Source organism: Corapipo altera, unplaced genomic scaffold (genome assembly GCF_003945725.1).
Source record: "Corapipo altera isolate COAL_440 unplaced genomic scaffold, ASM394572v1 67, whole genome shotgun sequence".
Lineage (NCBI taxonomy): Eukaryota > Metazoa > Chordata > Aves > Passeriformes > Pipridae > Corapipo > Corapipo altera.
The window spans coordinates 6,988,499-7,015,255 of NW_020884906.1; the positions used below are offsets into that span (position 1 = coordinate 6,988,499).

General features: G+C 43.7%; 1 protein-coding gene across 1 annotated transcript in view; it reads left to right on the top strand.

The window, feature by feature from the left end:
• The window catches only part of PTPN11 (protein tyrosine phosphatase, non-receptor type 11), a 26,057-nt gene extending 989 nt beyond the window's left edge, over nt 1–25,068 (top strand). The window contains exons 2-16 of the mRNA XM_027652320.1: nt 4,175–4,322; nt 5,409–5,603; nt 6,723–6,915; nt 7,675–7,791; nt 8,270–8,383; nt 11,789–11,885; nt 12,433–12,512; nt 12,642–12,800; nt 15,809–15,940; nt 16,611–16,765; nt 17,354–17,421; nt 17,563–17,714; nt 20,923–21,035; nt 21,259–21,360; nt 21,651–25,068. Coding sequence (XP_027508121.1) covers nt 4,175–4,322; nt 5,409–5,603; nt 6,723–6,915; nt 7,675–7,791; nt 8,270–8,383; nt 11,789–11,885; nt 12,433–12,512; nt 12,642–12,800; nt 15,809–15,940; nt 16,611–16,765; nt 17,354–17,421; nt 17,563–17,714; nt 20,923–21,035; nt 21,259–21,328 — 1,793 coding nt within the window. The 3' untranslated portion in view covers nt 21,329–21,360; nt 21,651–25,068. The remainder of the gene's footprint in view (nt 1–4,174; nt 4,323–5,408; nt 5,604–6,722; nt 6,916–7,674; nt 7,792–8,269; nt 8,384–11,788; nt 11,886–12,432; nt 12,513–12,641; nt 12,801–15,808; nt 15,941–16,610; nt 16,766–17,353; nt 17,422–17,562; nt 17,715–20,922; nt 21,036–21,258; nt 21,361–21,650) is intronic.
• Nucleotides 25,069–26,757: the final 1,689 nt, after the last annotated feature.

Below are 26,757 nucleotides of genomic sequence, written 5' to 3' on the forward strand. Positions count from 1 at the left end.
CCTGCACCCCCCACCCCGCCCGTTCCCGAGGGAATCACCCTGCTCCTGCATCCCCCAACTCCCACCCCTCCCTTTCCCGTGGGAATGTCCCCGCTCCCTGCTCGTTCGCGGGGAGATCCCCCTTCTCCTGCACCTCCCACGTCTCCCGTTCCCGGGGGGTCCCCCCGCTCCTGCACCCTCACCCCCGCCCGTTGACGGGGGGATGTCCCGGGGGAAGCCTCGGGGTCCAGGTAGCTTCGGTGGCCGGAGCTGTCCCGGTCTCACGGATTTCGGGGGTTCAGGGAGGTCTCCCCACGTTCCCGTGAGTTGAGAGAGAAATTCACTGTGTGTGGCACCCACCCAGTGCCAGGGCCGGGGGGACTCGTGTTGCCATAACGGGACCGGCACTGGGGACTTCCTGACCCTCAGAGGTGACCCAGCTGTACAATGAGTGTTCCTGAGCCCCCTCCCTGGCTCTTCATTTATCATCAGCACTCACGTTAATTTCAAAACCCTGTGGAGCTGAAAACCACAATGATAAACAGCTTTTTTTGTTGTAGCTTCTCAGTGTCCATAAGGTAATTTGGTGTTTGTCTGGCAGTAAGTGTCCTTTGGGGCTGAGTGGTTTAGGTGAACGTTAGACTTGAGAGGAATTACTGTCACGGAAAAGAATATAAACATCTTTGTCCTTTTTAATACCCATTCTGAGATTCACAGAACCACTGAATGGTTTGGGTTGGAAGGGACCTTAAAGCTCATCCCATTCCACCCCCTGCCATGGGCAGGGACACTTTCTATTATACCAGGTTGTTCCAAACCCCCTTGAACACTTCCAGGGATGGGGCAGCCACAGCTTGGATTGATTCACCTCTTGAATTCACCTCTTTTAATAAGTAATACCTATTAAACACTAGTTTCTTCATGGTGACTTGTCCTCTTTCTTGTCCTGCTTAAGAAGGTGGATCTGTATGGGTTGGGTTCAATGCATGGCTGTTTATAGTTGGATTTGGGGTTTTTTGGGCGTATGTAGGATCTCCAGTGCATGTTGGGTGTTCTGGATGGCCCTGCTGACAACTTGTATCCTTCCGGGCAGAACAAGGATACAAGTTACCTTTTGGAAACACTTTTGGAAACACTGCTTCTGCTCAGAGCTTGAAATTGTAACTTGTGAGGGAGACTGAAAAAAAGCTGAGAAATATCAACTGATGAGCCTAAAAATAGGAGTAATTAACCCACCCATCAGTGCCTCCCGAGTGCTGGGGCTGTGACAGCTGAGACAGGACTGATTTTATCTCTCCTGCTCTTGGAAAGGTGATTAGAAAAACCCAGTGCCAGCATGGAAAATTGTATTGATTTCTCTCTTTTTCTCTCTTCATTTGGTAAGAGGGAATGTGCTGGCAGTGTGGGACTTGGGGAACACAGATCCTGCTGGTCTTCTCTGGACCACAATTACAAAAAAAGGGATAATTGTGGGAAGGCTGGATTTCCTACCGTGAATTATTTTTCATCAAAAGGTTCCTTGCTTAGCTGGTGCCCCTGAGTTTTGTAAATGAGACCCTGCTCTTTTACCAACTTTGTAAATTAATAAGGGACTGGGAATGGTGTGTTCTGACCCCTGACTTGGAATTGCTACTGGGAATGATGGTGAGGAGCCAGTTTAATCAGAGTGTGGGTTTGTGTGTGTTGTGTTACTCCTGTGATTGTATTTACTGCCCTTGGCTGGGAGAGCTCTGCACCTGCTGCTGGGAGAGACTGGAGAGGGAAAGCAGGATAAAAAGCCCAAAATACATTCCATCCCTATAAAAGGAAGTGCAGGAGAAGGTCCTGGCTGGGGGTTGTGTTACTGGGGGGTGTGTACTCTCTCCTCCAGTTTTTTTTTTTTTTTTTTGGAAGGGATGCAGCCCAAGGTTCAAAGGACACATGTGGTGGCAGCACTTCAAATGCAGATCCTGGTCCCGGGGCCGGAACCGCTGAGCAGGGATCACTGACACCCCCATTTTTCTATTTGGGGTGCCTGACAAATGCACCTTCCTACTCAAAGCCAAAAATACAGAGATGAGGGAGCAGGAGGACAAGTTGCCATCAGAACCAAAGTTATATAAAGTGCAATAAAACCTATCACCCTCCCAGGTGGAGCTTGGCTTTGCTACTTGGCTTTGGCATCTTCAGTAGGAATTGCTTTGTGGTTGGGGGTGAGATTTGGGGTTTTACACAGTGTATCATCTTTATAACCTCTCCTTTAAATACTTGTTAAATAACAAGTTATTTCTAGTCCCCTCTGTGCATTAAAGTATTATTTTTCTGTTTTCTCACATCTTTTTAACAGCTCGTGTACACTTACTTCCAGATGCATTAGAATTTATAAGATACAGAAGATACTCTATTAATTAAAGTTTATGAAATGTCACCATATAATAAACCTGGAAAACTAATTCCAATAATTCCTCCTTTGCATGTTTATATATTTTTTGATATGAACTCAAAAACTTGCAAAGGTTTCTCTTGAATCCTGTGCATATTTAGAAAGCTTGTGAACTGTTCAATATGTTGCTGCACTTTTTTTGTGTAGATTTTTTTTGTTTTCTCCTAATGAAAGTAAAATTTTGGGACTGAAAGTGTTGTAAATATATCATCAGCTATTACCTGTCATGCTGAAATATATTATTTAATGTTCATTTCACCCCAGGTACTGATGCTTGTGTGGTTTGATTTTCAACACTGCATCAAACCAGACCTTTTCTTGACCTTCGAATAGTCATTACGTAAATGTAGCATTATTAATTAATTCATCCCCACCTGCTGTGATAACTTGGAAGTATTTTAATATTTTCTCCTGTCCCATGCTGCATAGTTTTGATTTTTCTGTTGTTTTTCAGTGAAAAATAGGGAGTTTTCACTAGATTTTCTCAGTGTAAGCAGAATATTATTAACTAGGCAAAAAAACCAAGGTGAACAAGAAGAATCATTTACTTAATAAATATAATTAATTAATAATATTCTAGAATCACTAAAACTCTTCAGAATGTTTCCATGAGAATCCATTTCTGAAGAGAACAGGCTGGATGAAGCCTTGGTGGAAATATTGTCAGCTTTTCAGTAGAGAAGGAATTGCTGAAGCAATTGAATTAATAGTCCTAAATTTAGATTTGCACTCTCATATTTTGCTGATTTAGCAATTTAGCATGAAATGCTGACTGGATCAGGAAGGCTCAGGAATGTTATGGAATTTTTGTAGCTATAACACTCCTATATCTGTAAAGAGGCTGGTTATGGAGTCTTCTGGGTTACTTTGGAGAAGCCAAAACTTTCTGTACCAAGAGCAGCAACCCCAGTTCTTCCCGTTCAGTAGAAGGAGATAAAGGAAAAGGGATGAGGATTTTCCTGATTTAATTCTGAAAATTAAAGGTGGTCTCGTAATTGCCAAATACAGTTGTGACAAAGCCTTTCATCCAGAGCACAGGGATGTTGTTTAGTGCTCCAGGAGTGTAATAAAACTTGGGAATTCCGGCTAAGAGCAAAGGCAGGTGTGTTATGGAACGGCTCCGGATGAGTCTGTCTGAAGTTAATGCCAGAGGTGGGACATGGATCCTCTTGGCCACAGCCCAGATCCAGCCTTGGCTCTGTGTTAGTCATTCAGGGCCCTTTGTGGGTGGTGAAGATCAATCTGAGATTCCTCTGGGGTTGTATTTAAGTGGGATTTATCCGACCCCAGCACCACATTCTTTGGCGAAGGTGGAAGAGGAGTAGGTTGTTCTCAAGTGGAGTTGCTTCCTGACCCTTCTCAGCCTGTGCCCTAAAACATGAGGTTTTGTTGCATTTTTAACCTTTAAAATGTTGTCAAGTGGCACTTGGGATGTTTTGTTTTATTTTTAGGTATTTTTCCTGTTTGTCTCTGTGTTTCTTTGTGTGTCATGTCTTCCTGGACTAAGGAAATAGGACTTCTGGTCTGTGTTTATGTTGTGTGTCTTTGATACCATTTTAACCCAGTATGTATGAATGGAGTTCTTTCCCTTTCAGAGCTTCTCTTACCAATACATAAAATTGCAATGCAATATGAAACAAATAATGGATGGAGATTTTTATTAATTTAGCACCGAAATTCAGCCCTTCCTCGTTTTGAAGCCGTTGGATCGCTCTGTTTAATCCTGTGGAAGTTAATTCTGAAAACCAGGAGATCTTCTGTTTATTTATTAAGAGTCTTTATTTTTAATCTCTTTTAGATGGTTTCATCCAAATATTACTGGGGTGGAGGCAGAAAACCTGCTGTTAACAAGAGGAGTGGATGGCAGCTTCCTGGCACGGCCCAGCAAAAGTAACCCAGGAGACTTTACCCTCTCTGTCAGGTGAGTTAAATATTTTCACTCCTTCTCCCCAGACTGATAAAGGTCTTCATTTAATCCTGTTCTGCAGGGAAAAAGTTGTGGATGAACTACTTGTAAGAGGTGAAATAATGCACAGATCACTTTTTAGTGCTCACTTTTCCCTCTTCTTTTCCTCTCATTTTCCCTGCCGAGGTTCTCAGATTTTACCCAACTTGGGGAAACTATAGATTGGAGGGGAGTGAATTCTGGTTTTGGAGGGACAAAAAGGTTCAGGGGAAGCAGAAGTAGGTTGTTAACAGCTTTACTTTTAGCCCTTTAAAAATCTGTTTGATAACCATCTGGAAGCAGCAAAGATGATGGGAATTAGGGATCAAGCACGTGCAGGAAATGCTCTGCAGCCTCTCCTCGTACAGGAAAAGTCAGCAAGTTTTTGAGGGCAACTGTGATGCTTTTTCAGCTTCCAAAATAGGCCTTTTGTGCCAGTTGTCCCCTGTGTGTCCAGTGGTGGGGATGGGGAAAGCACAGCAAGAGGAAGTAGATAAAGGAAAAGGGAAAAGTGGGATTGGTGATAAGAATTCTGGTGCTTGGATGCTTCTGAGATAACAGGCCTTGAGGCAAAGGAGGGGAATCCTGCAGGGAGCTGTTCTTCCTTAATATTGGAGACTGTGGGAGCAAAACTGTTTACTGAGGAAGGGACCTCAGGAGCTGCTGGGAAGTTCTGAGAAAGGAGCAAACCAGCTCTGATGGGTCTCTTTGAATGCTGAATTCTGCCCCCTCCACCCTTGTGCTTGTATGAGCAATTCTGGGGCTCTGAGGGGTTCCTAATGGAGATTGTGAGGCTGCAGAGCTTACACTGGCTTCAAGGATCCCTTCAGTATGATGTTTTTTCCTATTTTTCCTGGCTGCTGGACAGACAAGCCACTGCAATGTGTCTGAAGTGACTTCAGAGGGGCACTAACTCTGCTCCTCTGCAATATTCAGTTGCAAAGTGCTGCAAATGTGAGTATGGATTTCTCCAGCTCAGGCAGCAGAACACTAAATATAAAAGGGATTGATTGGCCATCAGCTGATTTGTGGTTTTTTTTTTCCCTGTGTTTCCAATACCAGACGAACTGGAGCCGTGACCCACATCAAGATCCAGAACACAGGGGACTACTATGACCTGTACGGGGGAGAGAAGTTTGCCACCCTGGCTGAGCTGGTCCAGTACTACATGGAACACCACGGGCAGCTCAAGGAGAAGAATGGAGATGTCATAGAGTTGAAATATCCACTGAACTGTGCTGATCCCACATCAGAAAGGTCAGAGAAGTGGTGGTGGAACCTCAGGGCCCACCTGCTTCTTCATAAATGCCCTTTGTCCCTCCTAACACTGCAACCAGTTTTCATTTGAGGAAAGCGTGGCCCCTTTCTTGGAGTAATTTCTGGGAGATTCCTTGCAAAGTAGGTTAATAAACATGGCTAAAGGTGAAGCAATTTAAGCCCCAGAACCTGTTTCCTGCAACATTCTTCCTTGTGTGATACAAGACCTAAAAGGAGGGAATAATTCCCTTTTATTTTAACTGGGAGAATGTTTTATTGTAGAAGTTCTTCTGAAGCTGCAAGGAATTCCCAGGTCAATTTCTGGACATAACTTTATAGTTCTAGTTATAACTGTATAACTCTAGCAGTGTGAGAATGTGAATGGCATACAAATCCTCAAATTCCTCAAACCAGGATTTGAGGAATTTGAGGATTTGTATGTCATTCACAATGTGGTTAATAAGGAGAATCTGAGATGTTAAACCTGAGGAATTATGGAGGTGTCAGAAATAAACCTCTGTGGCCAGCAGGTATCTGTTTATCCCTGGAAGTGAAGGAACAAGGGAAAATACCCACACAAGTTCTCTCACTACTCAGAGTGTCTTGTATTTAACAGTGGTGGGGAGGATTGCTGTTTTTTTGGCCTTATTTCCTGAAGAAATGAGATTGCTGGGATTATCCTATCCACTTCCTAATGGGATGGAAGGGTAAGGTCTCAAAGATGTGAAGTTCCCACAGGTTTATCAGGAAGATGTGACTTCATGAAGGAAATAAAAGCAGAATGAACACCTTGGCTGAGGAGGAGGTTGCAGTGTGAGCTGGTGTTTGTTGGACACCAGGGAATCCATTGAGACTGTTGTGAAGGATCCAAATCAAAGTGTGTGAAATTCAAATGTCAGCACCTGTGGAAGTGCTTTGAAGTGTTTGTCTTCACTCCTGTGTGTGCATGTACTTCCAAGGCTGATTTTATATATTATTTTTATAAACTGAGGCTTCCTGTAGAGCTGGACAATGTTCAGTGAACACAAGGATTTTATTTTATAATAAATAATTGAAATGAGTGGATTCAGTCATGGCTGGAATGATAAGTGGAGTCTCTCTCTGTATGTTTATTTAAAGGTGGTTTCATGGACATCTCTCTGGAAGAGAAGCTGAAAAGCTCTTAACAGAGAAAGGAAAACATGGAAGTTTCCTTGTGCGGGAGAGCCAGAGCCACCCTGGGGACTTTGTCCTCTCTGTGAGGACAGGAGATGATAAAGGAGAGAGCAATGATGGCAAATCCAAGGTGACACATGTCATGATCCACTGCCAGGTATGGAAACCACGGGCTCCTTTTAGCAGAGAATTCCATGGGCCGTGGGATTTGAACAGGAGGTTCACCTTCCACCTCCCCACGGATTGCTGGATCCATCCCTCTCTCCCTGTGGGTGACACTGATCAGGTGTTTGATCCAATGAACTCATTTGACAGCACCAAAATTCCATCAGGAGTTGTTTTATGTCATTTTCTTTTACTTCTGTTATGCCAGAAGGCAGTGCAACAATTTAATTGTATTAAAACAACTAAGCTGCAATAACTGAAATAGTTTGGAGGCAGAAATGGCCTACAAGGACCATGTAAAAACTGCCAGAATATTTTTATTTTTTAAGAAACCCTCTTTGATTTGCAGTTGACTAGTAGTAGCATTTATGACATTGAGGAAAATAACTTGGCATTGCTTCCTTAAAATAGGCAGGTGCCAGGCAGTAGCAGCCTTTCAGGGCACATTTAGCTTTGGAAATCAGTTCAAATTCCTAATTCCTGGTTTCTCATCCTGTAGCTCCAGTATCTTGAGCTGACCGAACCCCAGATAAACTGATTTTCAATGAGATGACCAAAAGGTTCATGCCCTCCATAGTGTGTGTGTGTGTGTTTCTGTTATTGAGGTTCTGCCATCCCTTAGAAGGATTTTATGAGTCTTCCACATCTGGTTGAAAGATAATTTCTGCTATGATGCACAGCCCAAAGGTGCTGTCAGTGCAGGTGTCACGGTGGGAAGTGCATTTGTTTTGATGAGCATCTGTCTTTGAAGGAGCTGAAATATGACGTTGGTGGAGGGGAGAAGTTCGACTCTCTGACAGACCTGGTGGAACATTACAAGAAGAACCCCATGGTGGAGACTTTGGGCACAGTGTTGCAGCTCAAACAGGTGAGTGAACGGAGAAGACACCCCAGAGCTCTGCTACCTTCAAAATGTATTGTGGAAGTGCAGCTTTTCCATATGCAGGGTCCATATGCAAGACCTTTTCTTTCCTGTTGCAAAAATTCAGAACTAAACTTCATGAAACAAAGTCATTTAAATGGGAAACAATTTCCTTTACGCCTGTAAAGGGATAAACTTGTCTCTGAGTGTCAGAACTTCCCAGTGTCATTGTGGTCCATAGGGATTGCAGGGAGAGTCCAGAAATGAGGGACTTAATGTATTGAGTAAAAACTATGATTCTAAAAGCACTTGCTCACTGTCCTTTCCTCGCTGCCCCTCGTTGTGTGAACTCCGAAGTTTTGAAGTCAAAGAGGTGCTTGCATCCAAGAATTCCTGTATAAAACATCCTTATCTTAGAGGATTGTGTTTTAGTTGTCTTTTCACAGTAGTTGTTTGTTCAGCCTCTGCTGTCTGTGTCTCTCAGCCCCTGAACACGACCCGAATTAACGCCGCCGAGATCGAGAGCCGCGTGCGGGAGCTCAGCAAACTGGCCGAGACCACGGACAAAGTCAAGCAGGGCTTCTGGGAGGAGTTTGAGGTACTTCAGTGCATTCCAAGGGTTATGAGATTAAATCTACACTACTAAAAGCTAAGATTTTCTAGGGTTTTTTAGGTTTGTTACTGCCTTCCTGGCAGTAACAAACTTCCCTCTCCCCCTCTGTCACCTCACATCCTTGTTTTTCTCCCATCTCCATGTGTTTAAATTTTACCAGCTTCACTCCTGGGGAGAGGAATATTTGCCTTTTCCCCTGAGTTTGAGAGTTAATGATGTTCTTCAATGCTACTTCCATCACTTCAGATCCCTGGTCTAGTGCCCATATCCATGTGTTTAAATTTTACCAGCTCTACTCCTGGGGAGAGAAATATTTGCCTTTTTCCCTCAGTCTGAGAGTTCATGATGTTCTTCAATGCTATTCATCCAGTACCTGGCATAATCCCTCCTGGGTATCCTCCCAACCGCACCAGGAGGGAGCCTCCTGTGCCACTGGCCCACCAGGACAATCCATTGGGTTCCTTCCTCCCTTGGCAAGTTGGGTACCATGGCTTTAAGGAAACTCCCATGGGATTTTTCAGTCAGTAAATGCCCTTTCCTTGTGGCTTTTTGATGGCCATTCTGGTCTTTTGATGGTCATTTTTGGGGATCTTAAAGCTGTTGTGTAGCGGTAACAAGCTCTGAGAGGAAGCAGCATTGATTGAATTTATTTCTTGGACTTCTAGAGATCTATTTTTGGTCTGTTTTGGTGTTTTATTTCTGCCCTGCAGCCAAAATTCCAATTTCCAATTCCAAATTCCAATTTCCTCCCAGAAAGAGTGTAAATGGAGGGGGAATATGGCTTCAAATTGAAAGAGAGTAGGTTTAGATTAGAAATTGGGAAGAAATTCCTCCCTGTGAGGGTGTTGAGGCCCTGGCACAGGTTGCCCAGAGAAGCTGTGGCTGCCCCATCCCTGGAAGTGTCCAGGCCAGGTTGCACAGGGCTTGGAGCAACCTGGGCTAGTGGAAGGTGTCCCTGCCCATGGCAGGGGGTGGAATGACATGAGCTTTAAGGTCCCTTCCAACGAGTTCATCTCATCCCTGCCGTGGGCAGGGACACCTTCCACTAGCCCAGGTTGCTCCAAGCCCTGTCCAACTCATCCTGGAACACTCCAGGGTCTGTATCATGGGCTGGTTTATACCACACACACACATAAGGAAACCACCGGTGGAGTCTGGAATTCCACCAGCAGATGGCAACAGGAAACTGGGAAGTGCTGGGCTGTGCCAGAGGCTGGTTTGGTCTGTGATGCTGTTTGGAGAAACTTCTTGAATAGTGATGGGTTTGCAAAGCAACCGTTCTTGGAGAAACTCCTTTTGGATCAGAGATATCCATCAGCTGAACGTGCTGACCAGTGTGCTCTGAGATTATTGTCAGGAAGGGGGAAAGAAATCCATGAAAAGTGAAGAGTTATCAAAGGGGTAACACATTTCACTGCGAGTGTGGATGGAATATCAGAAGGTGAACTTGTGGCACTGGGAAATGATAAAATGAGGATTAAGCTTTCTCCTCTCCCCGTGTGCCCAGTGTGGAGGGACAGTCCTTGAGCCAGGGCTGCTGAATGGTCAGAATGGTCACAATTCCTGCTCTGGCCACTGCTGGGCCTTGAGCCTCTGCTTTCCCTGACAGTGGGATGGGGGATCCCATGGGAGCAGTTCTCATCCACTGCTTGTGAGCTTTGCCTGGAGGTAAATTGGCCTCAACCTCTGAGTTGCTTTCCTTGCAGAATTCAACACATGAACTTGGACCTGGGGCCTGGAGAGTTGGGAAGATTGAGTGGACTTCCATATGGGAATTACCTGCTTTGGCCAAGTGATTAGTGTGTGTTCTGTCGTATCATGACACAGGCACAGACATTGTGCCTGTGGCTGCTGTGGGATTTAGCCCAGCGTTTCCAAATTAGCCAAGCAAAGGGTGTCTGTTGGCTTTCCTGAAGTCTTAAGCATGTCTTGCTCTTATTCAGAGGGCATAAAAAAGGAAAAAATGTGCCCAGTTGTCTTGTCCTTGTAGTTGGTGCTGGGAGCTCTGAATTAATGAGAGGGGTTCTCTTGTGTGATGAGTTCAGGAAGGGATTGTTGCTCTATTAAATATAACTGAGCTATTAATTCACAGTTAAGAGTTTCCTGACCTCTGGTGTTGAATAACTTTGTCTTGTAATGGATTTATCAGTGGGTCCTTAAAAGCCAGGAAAAGTCTTACAGGAAAAGTAAATGGAAGAAATTAAAGCTTTTACCTGTGAGACTTTACTCTCCCCTTTCCCCTTCTAACTAACTGCTGTTTGTGAGGTCAGCACTAAACCTTGGGGTTTTTTGGAAATGAAACAATCTCCTGGCAGTTTTAGTGCCATCCTTTTCCACTCACCTCAGGGAAGCTCCAGCTGTCCACCTTGGTGGCTGGAGGCAGGGAGCAAACTCCAGGTTGCCCATGGATCTCTGTCTGTGCTGTTTATGAGCTGCCAGCCCAGATGGTGGTTATAAATTACTTGTCTTCAGGCAAGAATGTACCTCTTGTCCCGTGAACCAGCAGACAGAAATGTTGACAGTCCTTGTAATGTTTTTCCTTCTGAAAAATGGTTATTTGGGGAGCTTTGTGCTTGGGTGTTGCAGTGGAATCGAGGAGGATGTTGCAGATTGATGGCTGCATTGTGTACATCCCTTAATGGGCTTGTTAGGAGTCGCTGCTGCTCATGGATCTCTCCTCAGGGAGGCTCCAAGCAATAATAATTAACTCTGTGAAGGAAGATGGGTTTGAAACTGTGGTTTCCACACACTTAATTGCTTCAATTTTTTAACCTGCTGAAAAGTTTAGCTTTTGCTTGGATTCCACAACAAATGCTTTATAGGGATGTGCTTTCGGTCTTTTGCTTCACAAGCATAAAATTTTGCATCTCTGATATTCCTTTGCCTTTAGGATGAGCCTAATTGTCCAAGGTCATTAAGTGAGGCAGCAACAATAACAGGGACTAAAACAGGAGTGAGCAAATGTGCCTGACATGGCCAAGCTTTAAGTAAAAGAAATGCCTGGGAGAGTCTTAAGAGTGGGAATAATCCGGGGGAGCAGCTTCTAGAGCCTGAGTGTTCCTTTAAGTCAGGCCAGTGCTGCTTTGGGATTAAAACCTGGAGCAAAGCTTCATTGAAATAGGGAGAAATGTCACTAAGGAGCATGGCTGGAAAAGTATGGAATTGCTGTTGTCTCTGTCACATTAATTATGCACCAGGAACTGAGAAACGAGCTCCTTCCCTGTGGGAGAAATCCTCACTTGGGTGTGTTTCTGGACTAGAAGGATTTACGGATAACCCTGTCTGTACTTACCTAATTCCCCCTTTCTCTGGGAGAAGGGATTGCTGGGATGGTGGTGAACAGTCCATCCTGCTTTTATTGAGCCAGGTCTCTGTGCTGTTTCCCTTCAGACTCTGCAGCAGCAGGAATGCAAACTCCTCTACAGCCGTAAGGAAGGGCAGCGCCAGGAGAACAAGAACAAAAATAGATACAAAAACATCCTACCCTGTAAGTATTGATTTGTCTTTGTCACCTCAGCCTGCTGCCCTTCTAGGCTTTATTTTCTTAACTCCCAAACACAGGGTTAACTAAGCACCACTGGGCTTTTGCTTCTCTTTAATGATAATTTCCCCCTTTATGTTGTCAGAAGGAGCCTGTGTGATTTCCAGTTTGTGTTCCAACACTTGCACTTTGTAGATACCCGTATTTCCATCCCCAGTTGTTGGGTTTTTTTTATCTTCAGCTTTCATTTCAAAGCCTCCCATCCCCTAAACTGTTATTCAACAAGCTGAAATACTTAAATTTAAGAGGATTAATTTGTAGGGCAAAACTGCAATGTGCAAATCCAGAGGCTGTTTGTTTGACTGTCCACGTGCTCCTGAGTTACCAGGGGATGTGGAACCTTGTTTTGGTTGAGCTTGTCATGGCAAGAAATGGCAAAAGAGAAAGTCTGGAATATTCTAATCACTAATTTACTGAGCTTGACAACTTAAAGGCTTCTGTGTGTTCACAAGTGTAGGATGCAAGTGCTTAACATCCATATATATTCTTCCAGTTGATCACACCAGAGTTGTTCTCCACGATGGGGATCCCAATGAACCTGTTTCAGACTATATCAATGCTAATATTATTATGGTGAGTATATTCCCACCTCCAGGAGCCTTCTTGGCACATCCCATGTCTCCTCTTTATCATATTCACCTAAATCCAGGTGAGTCTTGTCACCACTTGCTGAATTGTTTTTGTTGTTTTTTTTCTCTCTAGCCTGAGTTTGAAACCAAGTGCAACAACTCAAAGCCAAAAAAAAGCTACATTGCTACTCAAGGTTGCCTACAGAACACAGTGAATGATTTCTGGAGGATGGTGTTCCAGGAGAATTCCAGAGTTATTGTTATGACCACAAAAGAAGTGGAAAGAGGAAAGGTAAAATCAGGCTTGAACTGGCCTTGGGAGAGGTCATGGCATTTGAGGGAAAGTAAGGACTAAAGTGACTGGGATAAATTGATTTATATCTGGAATCTGGTGTGCCACCAGATTCATTGGAGCTCTGGAAGGTGCTGAGTGTCCTTTTTCTATTGGTGCCTGTGGGAATTGAGGATATCTTCCTGTCATACCATCAGGCCTCCCTTTTCTAAGGGTTGAATGATTTAATTTTATCTACTGAATGTGAATCTGTGTATTTAAAACTTGTTCAGGGAATGAGGCACTGGAATGTGCTTAGAGGGGTAAACTCCCTCTTCCTGTAACAAAGGTCTTGCCATTTATTTCAGCTGATCAAGTCTGGATAGACTTCCCTGGAAAAGCAGAATTATGGGGCTTTTTTATTACAAGATGAACAGAGATGATGTTTCTTACCTAAAAAACACATTATCATGTGAGAGTTGTTACCCCACATTCATCTTATTCAGGTCATGTTACTCCAGTGCTGTTCCCTCTTCTGACTCAACTTTCTAGGCTGGAAAACTTTATTACTCTGTGCTGAGCTGGTGATTCCAGCTGGAAATGCCTGGTTGGAATCCCCAGCCAGGTGGGATTTAGCACTTTTATTCCTGAGTCAGGTGCTTTGCCTGCCCTGTTCTGCATGGACACAGCTTCCTGTCCACCCCCTGGGAGCTGCTCTGCCAGGATTTAATGCTCTCAAAACCGAAACTTTCCTGCGGTGGTTTATCCCAAGAACCTCCCTTTACCTTTGATCTCTGTCCTCTGCCAAACCTGAGGCTTTTACTTTGTTTCTGGCTCCTAAAGACATGTGGCAGGAAAGAATAGGAAATAGTTGAACACTGATATCCTGGCAGCACTCACACACAACTTCCTGTGTATTGTATGGATTTATCTTTGGAATTTGGTGCTTCTGATCCTTTTTCTGTTTGATAAACACTTTCTGCTCTCTCTCCTTTTTTTTTTTTTTTTTTTTTTAATTTTCTATGCTTCTGCCATCACCATTGTCCAGCTTTTTACCTTTTTCACTATTTCCTGATTTGGTTCTGAATGGAAAGGTGGTACCTTGTTAGGGGAGCATCACTTGGGAAAAAAAGCCAAATTAAAAGTGCAGAGAAGTTTTTCTAGGGGTGAGTGATAACTCACCCCTGTTACAAGAACAAGCTTTGTGTGTATGGACTGCAGACAAATAGTGGATTTTATTGGCTTCTCCCCCCAATTGAGGTGTCAAAGCTGCCTTTATTTGGTTTAGACTTTGCCTTGTGGATCCTTTTTTTAGCCTTTTAAACTTCTGCCCATTCATCCCCCTTATAAAGGGACAGGATTTGTGTTTCCTTCCTGAGAATGCACTGAAGGAGGGAGAAGCTCCCCCTTTCCAGTGACATCCCTCTTAGTTCTTTGTTTGGGAAGAAAAGAAATAAATTATGGGGTTGTTTTGGAAGAGTTACCTTCAGTACACCTCTCTTTTCTTCAAGTCATTTATTATTTTTTTCAATAACCTCCTGAATGGCCTTTTCTCCTCTGCAGTTTCTCCATTATTCTTCCCAAAGTTTGCTGGAGAAAACACTTCAATGCCTGATCACTCCATCAGTGCTGCATTGATGATTTTTTCTCTACCCTTTATTGTTTTTTGCTGCATATTTCACTTCTTAAAGAATTGCAAATAACAGTCCTGATAGAAAAGCAAAGCTTTTTTATCTCAGGCCAAGATTTCAGACCTGCAGGAAGGAGAACTCTCTGCACCAGAGCTGAATTTCAGGAGCACATTGCCCAAGGAAAGGAGGAACTGGGAGACATCTCAGCTCTGCAGCAAGTTCTGCAGAAACAGCAAATACTTACAAATTAAAATAGTGGGGTTTTGGAGCCAATCCATGGAGCCAGTAATAAATGCAACCCCTCTGGCAGAATAAAGCTAATTTTAACATCATGTCACTGTTCAGACTTGCTCTACCAACTGCTCTCGTGTTCAGAGCTCTGTGTTGAAACTGCAAGTTATTTATGTTGGAACCCACCAAAAGCAACATCTTTTCTTTAGTTTCTACCCTTATGACAGGGAAAGAAGGGCAAAAATAACACAAAAGCTGCTTGTTGCCTAAATAGGCTGCAAATTGTGTTTTCAACCATCTTCTTCTGTCTTGGGTTGGCAGAAGAAACTTCCTTGTGCCGTGTTTTCTCATAAATATGCAGGAGGAGCTGCAAATAGACAATATTTCTCTGTAGGACTTGGTGTTTGGGCTGTGTTTGCCATTGCTGGAAGCTGCACCTGCTGTAATTTCTCATTTCATGCTGCATTCCCTGGAGTTGCTCTTTCCTGACCTGTCACAGGAACCAAATCCAAGTGGCCATAGGTGAATCCATCCCTCAGTGGATGGAATATATCCCTGGCCACAGATAATCTGGATGGAGAAGCAGAACACCAAAAGCTTTACATTCCAGAAGCCACAGACACACAAGGCTTCAGCGCCCTGCACAGGGAGCAGTTCCCTGGGGATTGAATTAGAGCTGTGTTAGTCCTTCCTGCTCCAAGGCATGGAAAAGCAGGCATGGAAAAGCAAGCATCCAAGTTCAATTTCTGCTAAAAATGGTTTACTTGTATTTATTTTTCAGCCTGGTGGGTTTTGGTTGTAGGATAACCTGTAAGGCTGCAGCTTTCTGCTGGGAATTCAGTGTTTTGAAACCTGTAGCTGGGTGGAGATAAAATATTTTAATCTTCAGGTTTTGAAAATATCCAGGCAAAGCAGGTTCTAATATGATCACGAAAGCTGATAAGAGGAGAAATTGCCTGTACCTGTTTGTAATCATCCAGTGGTTGTTATGGAGAAGAGAAACTTAAATGCACTTTACCTTGTAAGCAGTTGGTGGGAGGAATTGTCCTCTGTGTGTTCTGAAATTAAAGCTCCAGAAATATGTTAAGCAGTTTGCAAAACAACCGTTTTTTTTTTTTTCTGGCTGATTATTCCTTTTGTGCTGTTTTTTGGTTTTAAATCTTGCAGAGTAAATGTGTCAAGTACTGGCCTGATGAATATTCCCTGAAGGAATACGGGGTGATGCGTGTCCGGAATGTTAAGGAGAGTGCAGCACATGATTACACGCTCAGAGAACTTAAACTTTCTAAAGTTGGGCAGGTAAGTGTGAGAATAACTCTGTCCTTTCAGTTTAGGTTGCAGATACCCCCCAAAAATTGGCACAAATCGACCCTTTCTTTGGAATCAATAAAAGCACCAAAAGATTAATAAATTGAGCCCTGTCTTTCTTTGAAGCTCCACGTTTAGTTCCATCCATCTTTCTCTTTGTCCTTGGGATAATTGAGGATTCTTCTACCTAAGCAGTTTTTGGCAGGAGATGCTCTGCTGCAGAGCTTGGAGGGAATGTGTAAAGAGGGATGATGCTTTTAACTGATCACACTTCAACCCAGCCAGGAATTTGTTCCCTCTCATGGAGGTGGTTGCACCAGAAGAAAAGGTTGTGTGGGGGTCCAGTGTGTAGGAAGTTGACTTAAAGGAAGGATAAAAAGGTGAGGAAGGAAACAGTGTGGAATTAGAGTTGTTAAGGAACAATTTGGATCAGGGAGCAGAACAAATCATGTGAGAAGCAAATAATCAGGATTTAGTGACTGATTTGTCAGGCCAGGAGGGCTGTGGCTTATTCCCTCCTTTAAGAGTTGTGGATACTGAGCAGCAGGTTGGATTTGGAAGTGCCACCTTCCCATCTGACTCATAAATGCTTTGCCCCATAAATGCTCCTTTAGCTGGATTTGTTCTGAAGGGGTTTGTTTTCATGCCTTGTCCCTCCCAGGGGAACACGGAGAGAACAGTCTGGCAGTACCACTTCAGGACCTGGCCTGACCACGGTGTTCCCAGCGATCCTGGTGGTGTCCTGGACTTCCTGGAGGAGGTGCACCACAAGCAGGAGAGCATTCCTGATGCCGGACCAGTCGTGGTCCACTGCAGGTGAGGTGATGGGCTGAACTTCTGCTGCTGCTCCTCTCTTTTGGCCTGGGGAGCTGAAACCTCTAAAAAAGGACAACTTTCCCTCGGAACTGCTTGGAATTCCATCTGTCCAGGTGTTTTTGCTTTCTGTTTTGCACAATGTCATGTTCTGGAGGGGTGTCACATGAAGCAGTTGACTTTCAGAGTGAGCTTGTTTGTATAAATAAGGATTTCTGGTGTCGAATGAGAAGGTGGAACCTTGGCTGGCACATTTCAGGTGTGGGATTAGGGAAATTCTAGTATCCCATCCCATCTGGGAGGGCTTTCCTCAGTCTGGGCTTATAAATGAGAGACTTTTTATAAGGCAAGGAAATCTTAGATCTGACCTTATGTTGGTTTTTTTTTTTTCTGATTCAGAGATGTTTAAAAGTGCTGAGGTGCTAATGAATTCTGTCTGTCTCAGATTGATGAGGTCTCTGGTCACTTTTGGCTGTGTGGTTTAACTCTGGCTATAATTTGGAAGCCTAATATGAGTTTCTTCCTTGGGCTGGTGTTTTGGGGTCTGTTCAGAAAGAGCAGAACAAATAACCTTCTTTTCTCTTTTTGCAGTGCTGGGATCGGACGAACAGGAACGTTCATTGTGATTGATATTCTTATTGACATCATCAGAGAAAAAGGTGGGTCACTCCTTTTATTTTCCTGTGGGACTTTGACAGAAACATCAGATAAAACCACAGGAGTGTTGACAGAGGATTCCAGTGATTTACAACCTTGGTGTGTTTATTTTCCTGTTTTAATGTTGTGATGATTCTCCCCAGGTGTGGACTGTGATATTGATGTTCCAAAGACCATCCAGATGGTGAGATCCCAGAGGTCAGGAATGGTGCAGACAGAGGCCCAGTACAGGTTTATTTACATGGCAGTGCAGCACTACATCGAAACCCTCCAGCGCAGGATCGAGGAGGAGCAGGTCTGTTTGTCCTGAATATCAAATTGTTTACTATAATAAATATAAAATTGCATTTCAACGGGGAGCAGAGTTGCTTGTTTGCTGCCTGTGATTTTTGGAGGCTTAGCTGCTGACTTTGTAACCAATGTGCGATGGAAAGGCGGAACCTGGGAACCCTCTTCTATATTTCAATTCATTGTGCTTAAGAATGACTTAAGTTATTAGGTGGAATCCTCTCCTTAAATTACTAAATGGAATCCTCTCTTATCCTCCCTGTCACCAGCCCCTGCACCCAGATCTCTAATTTCCTTAATGTTATCTAATTTCTTGTGCAAGAAGAATAAAAGATAAAGGTCTGTTAATTAATACAGAACCTTGTGATCAGTTGTGTTTTAAACAGATTTCAAATCTGTTAACTGTGTTTCTAAGACAAGATAATCAAATGCTTGTCACTCTAATTCCAGTTTTGGAGTTTATTAGTAAGAAACCAGTACGTTGGACTGAAAGGTTAAGGGATGAGTGGTGATTTTGCAGTGCAGTGTCCAATAAAAAGCAGTTACTGGAGTGATTTGGTGTGATAAGATGGGAAAGGCTTTGGAATAAGTGGTGACAACCACAAGACCTTCACCTCACCCTTCCTGTTAAAGTAATTTCTTCACTCAAATTACACAGTGTTTTACAGGAGTTACCTGGTTTGGAAAAAGAACTGACATTATTCTGTCTCTGTTCTGTGCCCTGACCTCTGGTCATCTGGGATTTTTACCTTTTTGTTTCAGAATTTCAATATCTTTGTCTCTGCTGCTGCTTTGCTGCTCAGGAGAGATAAACCCCCGGTCCAGCTTAGTGCCAGTGTGAGGTGTTAATCCCAGCTCAGGGCTGGAGTGTCCCAGCCCAGCCTTGGCTCTCTGGAGTGTGGCAGAGCTGAGGTTGTATTTCCCTACATGATTATTTACCCTGTTCACTGAGAGGATGGAGCCTTGATTGCTCTCCCCAGGACACTCTTGTGTGCTCTGGTGGTGATTAGACACAAAGTGAAGAACAAGAAATCCCTCAGGTGGATTTTTTTTCCGTGGCTTTGTTGTCTCCCCTCTCCTTGGAGCTGCCTGGTGTCTGTGTGTGTGTGCAGTTCCAAAAGCTCTGCATCCTCAGCTTTTGAGCCCCTTTCTGCTATAGCAGTTACAAAGCAGAGCTTTAACTCTGCCTTTTTTGCTGTGATGAGGTTTGAGTGGTGTTTGGGTATCAAGTGGAGCAGTGATGAGGCTCTGTTGTGGTTCATCCATTACCAACTCAGAAGGCTCAGGTATTGAAGGAACTGGAAATAAAACATTGCTTTACTTCAGGAGGTCTTGACCTATAACTGGTGGCAGGAACAAAACAATGTAAAACTTCTCAGCCCAAAGCAAAGCTTGTGGTATGTGCAGGAATGTGGTGAACTGGGAACGCTCCAGAGCACGTTTCAAGAGAGCACAGAAGAAATGTCTCATTGATAGAATGCTGGAATTTCACCCCATTTGGGAGTGAAACACTGTGTTTTGAGAAACTCGAATTTCTGGAACCTTCTTCTCTACACTTGCTTTAATTGCAAAGAGGGAAAACCCAACAATTAGAGCCTCTTTGCAGGGATCATTGTGGGGTCCTGTTCCCCCTCTGCTTCCCATCTGGATGAGCTCAGGCAGCTCTGAAAAGGAATTGGGAAGTCACATTATGTGTCGTGTCCTGGAGGATTTAGCCAGCTGGATCTGTGAGGAGCTGCATCCCTCCCCAGAGATATTCCTGCTTTTCCTTAGTGTTCAGGACAGACTTTCCCTGCTCTGCCAACGTTGCAATGCTGAGAGCCTTCAGTTTTCCTGGATTTAAGCGCTGTGTTAAATATTGCCTGTCTTCCCACAGGCATAGTAGAAAAACAAAGGGAATTTGGTTTAGGTTGGGGTTTTTTCGCTGTGAAAATGTGTATATTCTCTTGCATCCAGGAAACAAGTTCTTACCACATTTCTGTTATTCTGAATTAGGAAGGATTATTACAGTGAATTAAGTGGAAGGAAGAGAAGCCAGATATCTACTTTTTCTTGGCTTTTTTTATCTGTTTCAGGCAGTTTAAGGAATAGAAGATCTAACAGGTTCTTTTTAAATTGCTTTTACTGCCTAGCACACCTGTAGTTGAACTGCCCTTCATTGTGCAGTTTGGGTAGAAATCCAGCCCTACTTTGGGGCTCCAGAGTATTTTTGGCATTATTTATTGTTTGTAGCCATAACACTGTAAAATACAGAGAGTTTGAACCTTTGCTGTTTCTTTAAATGTTATTTTTTAGCAGGCAATCAATCGGGAGTTGGGGGTCTGTTTGAAAGTGAGAAAAAGCAGAGAGGGGAGAAGTTCAGTGAAACACTAGAACAAATTGAGCGAGTTCTGAGCATGTTTCAGAAGAGCATCTTGGAAAAACTTCAACCTGCATTGCCATAGGAATGTTCTTAATGGGAATTCAGGAGCCAGAACTCCCGGGAGGCTCCGACAGCCTCTGCTGTCATGAGATTGGGCCAGGCCAGTTACTCAGGACTTGGTGGAGCAGTAAAGGAACTCAAATCCACACAAACAATCAAACCCAGTACCCTGTAAAGCTTTAACTCCCATGCTGTAGTATATTCATCTTGTGAATATTTGTGTGGAAAAGGAAAGCTCCACATCCCCTCCCTTTCCCAGCGTAGTTCCCGTGTGGAGCGTCGGGATCTGGAGCTCAGTTGGAACAATTGGCTGCAGCCTGGAGCATATGCTGCACCATCCAAATAACAGCTTGGCTGCTTTTTATATCAAACCTAATGGGCTCAGGTATTATTTTATTAGAGATCCTGCAAACAGCGTTGTTACTCCATTGGCCACATCTCCAAGCTGGAAATGAGGTCAGTGGGGAGCCCACTGGCTGCTAAAGAATGAAAGTGGGGTTTCTTCTGCCAAGGAAGATTGAAGGTTGAGTACAAGTGCTGGTTCATAGGGTTGGGATGTTGTGGTGAAAGGGGAATGTGGAAAAATGAGGATTTTCAGGTCTTGTAATCCATAGCTCAAGCCAACCTTTAGGTCTTCTCCATGTTTGTGTATCTGCAAACCGAGCTGTCTCCTCACAAACCTTCCCTCTAAAACCATCCTTGCTTAGTTACTCATGTAATTGCTTCACTGCTTCAATGAATGTTTTCCATGATTAATTCCAAACCTGGCTTTTTGGTGTGTTTTGCTTCACAGAAGAGCAAGAGGAAAGGTCACGAGTACACAAACATTAAATATTCTTTATCGGACCAGACGAGTGGGGATCAGAGCCCTCTCCCACCCTGCACCCCGACCCCAACCTGTCCAGAGTAAGTTCATTTCTGCTCTCATGTGGAAGTTTTGAGCTCTACGGACTCATCAGAGACCCCAAATGAGGCTGAGCTCTCCCAGAACCTGCCCTGGGCTGTTGCCTTGGGCTTTGCTCTGAAAACAAATTGAGGAAAATAATTGTCACTGAATTACATTGTGTGGGCAATACATTTATTTCCTCAAACTGGATTCTTGGGACTCTAAATCTTTGTTTCATTTCAGAATGAGAGAAGATAGTGCTAGAGTATATGAAAATGTGGGGCTGATGCAACAGCAGAAGAGTTTCAGATGAGAAGATGTTCAGAGCCTCCCATGCCAAGGCAGGTGTGTATGGTCAGCATGGGGGGGTGTCCAGCCTGGACTTTGGGGAAAATACACACAATAATGCCCAAAATGCTTCTAATTTATCCCTGCCTAAATTCCAGAAGCTAATTTCATTTTAATTTTAATAATCTCACCTTCTACTGCCAAGGCCTCACACAGTTTTTAAGCCAGGTTTGAGACTTTGGGTTTAGTTTAAGCCTTTTTCAAGTCAAAATTGAGGACTTCTGTATAATGTCAGAATAAGAAATAACTGCTGGGTTTTTCCTAAATAATTCTTTTTTTTTTTCCAGAAATTAATCTGGTTTTTAAAAAGGTCAAGAAAGAGATGGAAGAAGCTTCACATGAACAGTGAACTCTGAGGGCTTGGTACCTTTTTATTTACGGTTTTAATCCTTCAATAGTAGGCAAAACTTCAGACCATCTAAAGATTGGTTTTTATCTCTTCTCTCCAATACCTGATTTGCTCGTTTTCCAAATAAAAGGAAATCCCTTCTACAATGTAGACAACTACTTTGTAGAGTCAGTTTTGAATCCTGCAAACTGTTGGACTGTCATCCATGTGTTTTTTAAATAGTATTTTTGTTTCACAGTATGGTTATTAGTGGGTTTTTTTTCCTTATTTGAGCAGTTGTGGGGGTTTTGGGGGGGGAGGGGCTGGGGGGGTGGGTGAGGGGAGAGCAATGACATGGATAAATCCGTTACACTAATGTAAAATACTGATGGGAACAATACTTGATTGTTGGGAAACAGTGGATCACCAGCGGGAATGAATCAACTGCATGATCAAATTAGTCCTGATACATTTCAAACTCAGACTGAGCTTCCTGGGGTGAGCAGTTATTGATATGAAGGTGCTTTTTGTGATAACTGGTGGCTTGATTCTGACTTAGCTGAGTGGCTGGATGGGCTGGTTTTGAGTAATTCTTGCTTTTACATCAAAGTTTCTTTTCCATGATCTCTCCACTCGGAATAGAAAGTTGCTGTTTCTCTCAGGAGACCTGAGTGGTTTGTGAGGACACTGTCTGTGTTAATTAGTCTGTGTTCATCTATTAAACAAGAGACTGAACTTGTAGAGTTAAGATAGTTTAAGAAGTTGCATGATGATACCTTGGCAGCACATTAAACCAGTGAAACCAGTAACCCAGTGTTCCCTCGGGGTCAGTGCCCCCTTCCCTTCTGCAGGGGAGTGGGAGCTGGGCAGCCTTCTGGATTTTTAGGAAGGCTTTGTGCTGGTCTAAAAGGCTAAACTGCAGTTATGTGGGGAAGGCAGTGCATGGAAGAATCCTCTGGAATTGCCTTAGTGGGACAGGGCAGCAGGAGCAGCAGTGAGGCCACGCCGGGTGTCACCAGGCAGGACTTTGTCACCCTCCCACCCCAAGTGCCTTTTGGAGCTGCCTGAAACTTGCTGTCCCCGTTAAAAATCACATTAATCTGAAACCACTTCTGATTGTCAGTGAGCCAAAAGCCTCTTTAGAGACTCCAGAAGGAAGGTCTGCTGAGCTGCCACTTGTTTGGGTTCCTTCACTTCGCCCTGTCCAGTTCCCTGGACCAGCAGTCCCCGTGGAACCCAAGGAGTGGGGACTGGTGTGTCACCAGCACCTTTTTCCATGGTTTTGGGGGAGTTCTGTGACTTTAGGGGTGTTCAGGAATGATTTCCATTTCCGTGCACAGGGTGACACTGCACAAACTGCTGTGTGCAGGGAAACGGGGCTGATGGAATTGTGTTATTGGCCTTCCTGGCGGAATTCTGCTGAAGCCTGGAATGTAATTAATACAGCTTTGTGAAAGGTTAAGTGTGAGATTACATTACCTTTTCCTGAGAGTGCTTTGCAAATTCAAATATTTGAACACTTTGTTTGAACTGAATGAAGGTGCTTCGTTAATGTTAAGCAGAATTTTGTTACTTTGCCTCTTGTCCTTTTTGTCTTTTGGGGCTTTGGGATTTATTTTTGGAACTCCTGTCACCAGCATACCATAAGATGTGTTTTACTGGCATAGCCTTATACTCTAGTCATAAATACTTGTGCCCTTTCTAGGTCTGAATAGATGATGAGAGAGGAATCTGTTAATTTTGGTGGGAGATGCCTGTTCTCCATCACCTCCTTCCTCTGTGTCCCTATTTCCAGCTGCCTCCTGCTGAACAGGGATCAGACAGAAGTGCTGGTATTTGTAGAGAGCAATTAAATATTTGCCTCAAACTTGGTGCAGAGTTAGACAAATCCTGCACTTCATAGGTCAGAGCTAGGTGGGACCCAGGCTTGGGTTTGGAGCTGCTCTGCTCCAAACTGGGAAGTCAGGGGGGAAGTCAGGAGAAGGGAGAGAAGGATCCTGAGGCAATGTCCACTGGCTGAACTCAGTTCACGTGTTGTGTCTTAAAAGATTGACCTGTGTAAGCAGCAATCAGTTCATGGCCAACATGAAGTTGCCTCATGACCTCATTTGAGCTGTTTAGGGGTTTATTTTGAATTTTTGTCTTTAGAAGCAGGGAATTCTTGCTGCAGAATGTGTATTAATCCTGGGGAGCATATGGTGGGAGAATGTCAGCGAGGGGGGAGCAGAATCTGAAAGGTTGGGAATAAATAAATTCTCCTCTCTGCCCTGGAGCGTTGGGCCCTGGTGACACCAGAGGGGAGACCATAAAATGCACCAGAAAATCTGTCCCCTTCCCCACACCAGTGAGAGATGGAGGGTTCTTAAAGGAAAATAATTAAGAAATTAAGCATAATTAAGAGAAATAATTTAAATTATTTTAAGCAAATAAATTTCAAGCTGGGCTTTCTGGCAGATGAAGCAACAAAGAGCAATGTCCTTTGGTTCAGGGGGGATCAGTGAATGTGGTTTTGTGTATTTCTAGTGAGGTTTTTAGAGAATTCCATTTTAAGCATTGATTTCCAAGCCTGTTCTGTATCAATGAATGGAAAAGGGATGCAGGGCTGAAGTGTTCTCTTGGAGAAGACTTTATTCCACAAGGGAAATTTACCCCAACTCCTAAGGCACAATAATTTATGCCAGCATGAATTTGCTGCAAACTTCATTTACTGAATGTTTTAGAGCATAAACTTTAATTTCAGCTAACTGTTGTTAGGCCTGATTGGTTCTCCTATTAATCCTGACCAAACTTTACTTTTCCCTCTTAAAATATGTGTTGGAAACACAATTAACTAGGGCACAGCTAACAAAGATACAAAACCTGTTTCCTTTTTTTTGTTGTAGGGATGAGAGAATTCACAGCTGGTACTAGAATGTGTTGTCAGGTTTTGATTTTTCTACCCATAACTTCATTATTGCAAATTAATTTGTAATTTCTCCCTTTTAAATAGTGAAACATAATTAATAATTTCAAGCCTGTTTATTTATGACATTATTGTGATTTTTTTTTTTTATTACAGTACTAAAGACTAATGAAAAAGGATCCTCTTATTAGGTGGAGTAGACCTTGCATTTATTTTTTTTTCCTGCAATGTATGAAGTATTGTACCAGAGTATTAAATGAAATGTAATATTTTATTGAAAAATTTCTATCCTTTAAAAGGAATACATTTAGGATGTCATCAATTTGATGTGAATCATGTAAATGTTGATAATGAGCTGTTTATTCTCCATCTGGTGTTTCAAAAGACTCACTTCTTGCCTTTTGCCCACGTACAGTCTGTAGATCATTTACCATTGTCAAAATGTGACATTAAAATAATAGTTCCTGTATAGAAATATTGGTGGTTGTCCATTGTTTTCTGGGCTGGTATTTATGGGGTTTAGTTCAGCTGCAGTGGGATTTTTTTTTATTGCTGCCAAGCTGTATTATGAGAAATAAAACATATCTGTAAACAGCAGAAATTCAAAAAAAAAAGGAGAAAAAAGAAATAATTAAAAAAAAGAAATAAAAATCATTTTCTTAAGCTGGTTTGTCAGTTCCTGTGTTCTCCAGCTGCAGGCACAAGGGATGTGGTGTTAGGGCCTGGATTTTCCAGCCTGGATCAGTGTTGGGAGCAGAGCCCCCGCGGGAGGAGAAGCTGCAGGAGAGCAGCTGGGTTTCCTGAGAGCCACTGGAGCAAAAGTCCTGTGAAATATGATGTGTTTGAGCTTTTCTCTCTGTGTTCCTCCATCTGCTGCCAGCCCTGGGAGGTTCTCCAGGTACAGCCCTCCCTGTCCTGGGAGCCCTGGGGGTGTCCAGCCCTGTCAGGGGTGTCCCTGCTCCCTCCTGCTCCTGCTCCACCTTCACATCTGTCACCTTCCTCCCTTTCCTTGCTTTGGAGCTGGATGTGGAACATGAGGGCCACGAAGATGCTCTGAGAGCTGGAACCCCTCAGCTCTCGAGACAGGCTGGGAGAGGCTCCAGGGAGAACTTAGAGCCCCTTCCAGTGCCTAAAGGGTCTCCAGGGGAGCTGGAGAGGAACTTTGGACAAGGGCCTGGAGGGACAGGACAAGGGGGAATGGCTTCCCACCAGAAAAGTGGAGATTTAGAGGAGATACTGGGAAGAAATTCTTCGATGTGAGGGTGGTGAGGCCCAGAGAATCTGTGGCTGCCCCATCCCTGGAAGTGTCCAAGGGCAGGTTGGATGGGGCTTGGAGCAACTTGGGCTAGTGGAAGGTGTCCCTGCCTATGGCAGGGGGTGGAACTGGATGAGTTTTATGATCCCTCCAACCCAAACCATCCTGTGATTCCATACTCAAAGCTGGATGTGGAAGGATTTGCCTCCCTTTTTGCTGTTGGCATATAATCAATCAGTTTTAATGGGAAAGAAAGGACAATCCTGTTCTTTCTTGATCCACGTCCCACTGAACTACAATCAGTCCTTCTGGAGTGAGGGAGAGAAGCTTTGCTCTCACTCCTGCTGCTCCTTCCTTCAGTCTTTCATGTCTTGCACTGTTTGTCTTTGGGGCTCTGCTGTTTCCTGAGATCCTTTTATTCTGGCCCAGTGCAGTGACTTGGAGGAGGGATTGGTGCTTTGAACTGGAGTTGGATTCACCCCAGGCTCCTCTCTGCCAGCTGCTTCTGCCATACATCAAAAGCTCTCAGCATTCCTGACTCTCCAGCACTTGCAGCGAGACACTTCCCAAAATGGGAAATGCTACCTGTTCTCTGGGCTGGAGCAGAGGAGCGAACACCTGCCCCCAGGATTTGCATATCAGTCTCATTTTAGGTCCACTAATTCTGGTTCATCCTTCTTAAAGCCATTGGAAATGTTCCCACTGGGGAATTGATCCCAGAAATCAGCCTGTGTGGCTTCAACATGAAGGTTTTTATTCAAGGAATGTTCCACAAAGCGTTGTCTCCACTCGATCCCACTTTGGGGGCCGAGCATTGCAAATGGAACTGAGCCCTCCTGCCACTTTTCAGGGAATGAAGACAACATGAGCAGTGCTGGTCAAACACCAAGCAAAGAGCAGCTGAATTTG